The 5,000-nt window shown below is 44.8% G+C and overlaps 1 protein-coding gene across 3 annotated transcripts in view; it reads right to left on the bottom strand.

The window, feature by feature from the left end:
• dmxl1 (Dmx-like 1) overlaps nucleotides 1-5,000 on the bottom strand; it is a 74,906-nt gene that overhangs the window by 53,036 nt on the left and 16,870 nt on the right. For all 3 annotated transcript variants that reach the window (XM_063194801.1, XM_063194802.1, XM_063194800.1), the window contains exons 6-9: nucleotides 4,646-4,781; nucleotides 4,265-4,331; nucleotides 756-934; nucleotides 104-344 (exon numbers count right to left, since the gene is read on the bottom strand). In XM_063194801.1, the coding sequence (XP_063050871.1) occupies nucleotides 104-344; nucleotides 756-934; nucleotides 4,265-4,331; nucleotides 4,646-4,781 (623 nt within the window). The remainder of the gene's footprint in view (nucleotides 1-103; nucleotides 345-755; nucleotides 935-4,264; nucleotides 4,332-4,645; nucleotides 4,782-5,000) is intronic.

Consider the following 5,000-nt stretch of genomic DNA (forward strand, 5'->3'; position numbering starts at 1 on the left):
GTTACGTTCGGCACTAAAGTGCTTATCTGCAAAGCACCGTGTTCATACCAGGCTCTGGACTGAGCCTGAAGTGTCAGACTGATTAATAGGGGTGCCCTTCTACCTCAAGTGGATGTGGTGATCTCCCATTGGTCGAGAGGAGGTTCGGTGCTCTGCCATTGGACGGGACTCTCCTGCCATCCCTGGCCAGCCGGCTCAGGTCGCCGTAGCTCTGGAGGTTGCCACGGTTATTGTTGTTGTGCTTAAGTCCGGACAGCAGGGAGTCACTCGGCAACAGGGTCTCGGCCCACAGACGGCAAACGCTGTCCTTGCAGCAAGTCAGCAGGACGTTACACACAGCACCTCTGAATAACGACAAGGAGATAGAGACAGATAGACAGAGACGCCATTGTAAACCAAATTAATATTTTTGTTGTTAAAATCACAATATCGGAAAAATAAATTATCCAAAGAATCATACAATGCAATTTTCTAGATTTTATTGTCTCACATTTGAGCTGCACCAGTGATATAAAGTTACAGATCACTCCAGTATTTCAAAGTTAACCAGCAGTGTACAAAAAACTTCTTTTTCCAACTGTAAGTACTTGGCTGTGTGAATGCGTGTGGCTAGGATATGTGTGAGTGAGTGCATGAGGTTTTGTGTCCTTTTCTAATGTCCTCAAGACCACAATCCGTTTCATTCTAATTATTTATTGCCCATCCAATAAAAAGTCAGAGAGTTGTATTATGGGATGGCCCTGCTTTCTATATACCTGGGCATGTATTTGCTGGTTTTCCTCCAGGAGAAGCCGGTGACGGAGCGTGGGTGGGCCAGGTAGATGAAGGAGAAGTTGAGCCCCCCCAGAGAGCTCTGCTCTGGAGGAGTGAAGAGTTTACCAGCGTCCCACTTCCAGCTGCTGGTGCCATACCACACCTTCACCAAGCAGTCGTCCTGAGGGGGGGCACACACGGCATACGTGCATTTAAAAAAATTAAAGGACAACTCCAGTTCTTTTTTACATTAAGGCCATTTCCTGAGTGGTCTGCAATGTTTTAGAGTCCCCCTCACCGTTTATTTCATGTTTGCTGCAGTCTCTGTTATTTGGCTAATTTAGATTTGATCTCAACCAGCTTTAGAATGACCGTCTATGGGCACCTGCAACTCTGTTCTTAAAATCACCTGGTGGACATGGTGCAGTCTAAAAACTAAGTTTGCTCAGTCAAGTTGACTTAAAAACTGTTCAGCTTCCTAACAGGAAGTCAAAGGTTTTGTGTTAGACAATGACTGGTATTTGAAACTATTCATAATTCCCTTCTGCCTAACTAAGGCCCCAATTCCAGCTGAAGCCCCTAGGCATGATGCTTCTGCCACCACCATGCATGGTGTTTTTGGGTGATGTGCAATGTTGTTGTCCACGGAACAAGCAGGCCCATAGAGAAGGGGGACACATGGGTCTGTGGGTGCAGAATTGGAAACCACATTAAATCGTATTGGAGGCCCTTTCATAAATGTTGTCCTGGCCCGGTCAATAGCCTTAGTCTCACTGCAGGGCCAGCCCCGGGCTGGCCCGGACAAAAGGGGGCTGACGGTGATCTCATCAAAAGGGTGCTAGGTGCTAAAGATGGCCGCCGGGCCAGGTTGTGGGGCTAAGGGCCGCTTTCCCTGGCCCGTCGAATTCGATGGGCCAGCAAGCACCGCCGAGGCTCGGAGGCGGGGTCAACCTCGGGCGATATAGCCCACGTGCGATATAGCCTACCAGACCTTCGGCGATAATAGCGCAAAAGCTAAATAAGCCGACATAAATGTCATGTGTGAGTATTTGTGAGACACTTTTTATTGGTGTCCAGTGGAAAGCATGCCAAATCACGATAATGGCACAAGAGTTGGCGGCTAAAAGCAGAGAAAAGCCGACATGACTTAGCTATGACATCCCAAGTTTAAGTGTGGTGCCCATGATGCCCTGATAACAACAAAAAAGTTATATTGGCTAAATAACTTTAAAAACACAAACAGAAGTGCCAAAGTTGCATCTTATGAAATTATGCCATAAGAAAGCCAAACACCCCAAACTAATAATTTGCCCAGAATTTAGCGATAAGTCCCCCATGCAGCCACATTATTACACAGTAAAGCACAGCTGTTATTGACTTAGGCCTATTTAAAATCATCCTCACTCTGCTGCCCTAGTGTCTCATGTTTTGCAGACATACTAAACCATAGGCATACGTTTTGCAGACATGTGCCATAGTGCGCACACTTAGAATTCCCTGCAGGACACACACCGATGTTATGCAGATTGAACGACTTGTAGGCTACGCTACTTCCGTGGCTACTTTAACCCTGTGAAACCTGAACCATGAAAGCAATGAGAGAAAATTCTAATTTTTTGGAATTTGCTTCAATATTGGTCCCTTATAAGAAATGTAAAAAAAAAAATCAAAATTTTGTTAAGGTCGCTGAGATATTTAATGCATCATATATGATGCATCAGGCTTTTAATGAATGGAAATTCCAATTTCATGACCATTGAAAAATGACTTTTAATGCATTTACAACTTTTTTTTTAATTTAAAAAAGTTGTCAGACAATTTAATTTGAGGATTATCTTTAAATATTTAGTGAGATCCTGCCATTTTTTAAAGCCTATCCTTGTTTTAGCAGGACCATATTTTACATTTCCCACAGCCTGGTTGGGTAATTTTTTAAAATCTATGTAAAAACATAGCTGATCGAATGCTCAACAACCTATTTATGAGTGTAATATAGATCATTATTCATTTTTGATGTGTAATTTCAATATGGGTCCATTACTACAATTGGACCATTTCTCCATTCACTTCAATGCATTTTTTACGAGATCATAATTTCAACATTTTGCATTGCATTTTCAAAATTGCAAGTAAAACCTGTTTCTTAAGGCAATATCTTTGTCTTGAAGTAAAACAACTTGTGTGTTTTGTTAAACGATCGTCGTGGTATGCTTTGTAAGTTTCCCTATGGAGCAAATGCATTGATGGCTGACTTCCTGCCACCGCCGGCATAGAGCTCGAAAGTCCCGCCCCTTAGTTCCGCGTTTCACGGGACCTCAGTTGACCATCTCAGTTTAAGCACGATCTCTCTGCAACACGGTGTAAAAATATAAACTCTTCCTTGCTTAATTGCACAAAGCAAGTGTTCAAATTAAAGGATGTAGAGTTATATTTCGGAAATTTGTACACAAACCTTATGCAATTTGACGAAATCTCAGCGTCGGTCAGGGAAACCGCTTCTACCCCATTTTCCTGTTTTTCGCCGAGCTGTGGTCAACTTGTTGTCGACCGCTGCTCTCTTGTGGCGGTTTCCGTGTACTGCAGGACGTTTGGAAATGACACGCAGGATGTTTTTCAGATCGATTTTTTTGTGTGTCAGCGTGGAGAGGGCTTTGAATTTGATGAGACATATATGATGCATCCGGCGCGATAGGGTTAATAAATAGTCGCTATTCCCCTGGCTCATCATTTTCTATAGCAGCTGATGAAGATGCTATGTCTCCGGGATTTGGTCTCTTTTCACATGGTAACTTATTCAATTACCTGCACATTCACCATGAATAGACAGGTGGCACGCCGCAACGAGGGGGTGTGTCGCTATGTCCGGGGCTCATAATTTTCTATAGCAACTGATGAAGGTGCTATGTCTCCGGGATTTGGTCTCCTTTCACATGGTAACTTATTCAATTACCTGCACATTCATGTCTCGCTATGTCCGGGGCTCATGCTTCTGTGCGCTATTGGGGGGATTAACTGGGCATGTTCGCACGTCTCCTTCTGTTCACTCTCAGTTGTCGAGCTGCTCGTATTTTCATGCGTCTTTGTCTTCTTAACATGCGCTGCGTCCCATACAGCTTCTGAATCGACAACTTTGCCATGTAATAAAACTGTTCTTGAAAGTCTTTGTCGTTGTTTTGTTGTTGTCCTTCTGTGATTTGGGGCGAAAGTGGGCTGTGCCCGACTGACGTTTCACAAACAAGGCGTGTACCTGAATGTGCCTGGGGTCGGCTATGAGTCCGATCAGGCAAAAAATGGCCCGGGGCCGGCAGCTCCGAGCCGGCCACTCTCCTGAGCCCCGGGCGGCCCCGGGCCGCTGAAGCGCGGCTAATGAGACCAAGGCTAAAGTGACCAGCGGCCCTGCCTACAACTAAGCATTTGACCACCAACGCCTGGATGAAAGTGACCTTTCACAGACCATCACAAGCAGAATTCACATGTTAAATTCATCACAGTTTATAGTATGAGCACTCACCTGGCCAGCTGTGGCGAAAAACTCTCCACCAGGTGAAAATTTAAGGAAGTGGATGGGTGAGGCCGTTCTGCAACACACACACACACACACACACACAGAATGAGCATTCAACAGCTTCCGCTAAGTCAAAGCTATTATATCGTTTTACAAAAGCAGATGTTTGCTCATTGACCAATGAAAATTAGGGCAATAAATACTGTAGCTAGACCTCTGTTTTGTGTTTGCACCAAACAGAATTTGTGGCAATTGCCCCAAAGTCACCAAATAGGATTTCTTGAGACATTCTGAAGTGTAATACATGCAAAAAACACTTGAAACACTTGGACACTTGAAAAAGGCACACCAAAAAAAAAATCATGTATGGTATGAAGTCCAACCCACCTGCATTGCCATATGCTTCTCCATGTGCTCTGGTCTTGGGAGTTGGAGGCCTCCTCCTGTGCTTCTTGTGTCCCCTTGGTGGAGCCCTCACTGGCCCACAGCTGGAGGCTGCTGGAGCCCGTCAGGAGCTGCAGGCCTGCACACCAAGCACAGAGTTCATTGCAAAGCTCTATAGGACTTACGGGTCAATGACGTTTAGTAGTAGCTCACGTCAGGGTGGTGCAACCACAGCCAATAACACTATTGTATGGATTACATTTTTATTTGTTGGCTTTTAGTAAATGATCAAACTTCGGCTTTTTTTCGCACACCTCAGCTGGCAGGTGCGTCGGAGATGGCACCATGGTAGCCTGGT

The sequence above is a fragment of the Engraulis encrasicolus genome, chromosome 3, assembly GCF_034702125.1.
Source record: "Engraulis encrasicolus isolate BLACKSEA-1 chromosome 3, IST_EnEncr_1.0, whole genome shotgun sequence".
Classification (NCBI taxonomy): domain Eukaryota; kingdom Metazoa; phylum Chordata; class Actinopteri; order Clupeiformes; family Engraulidae; genus Engraulis; species Engraulis encrasicolus.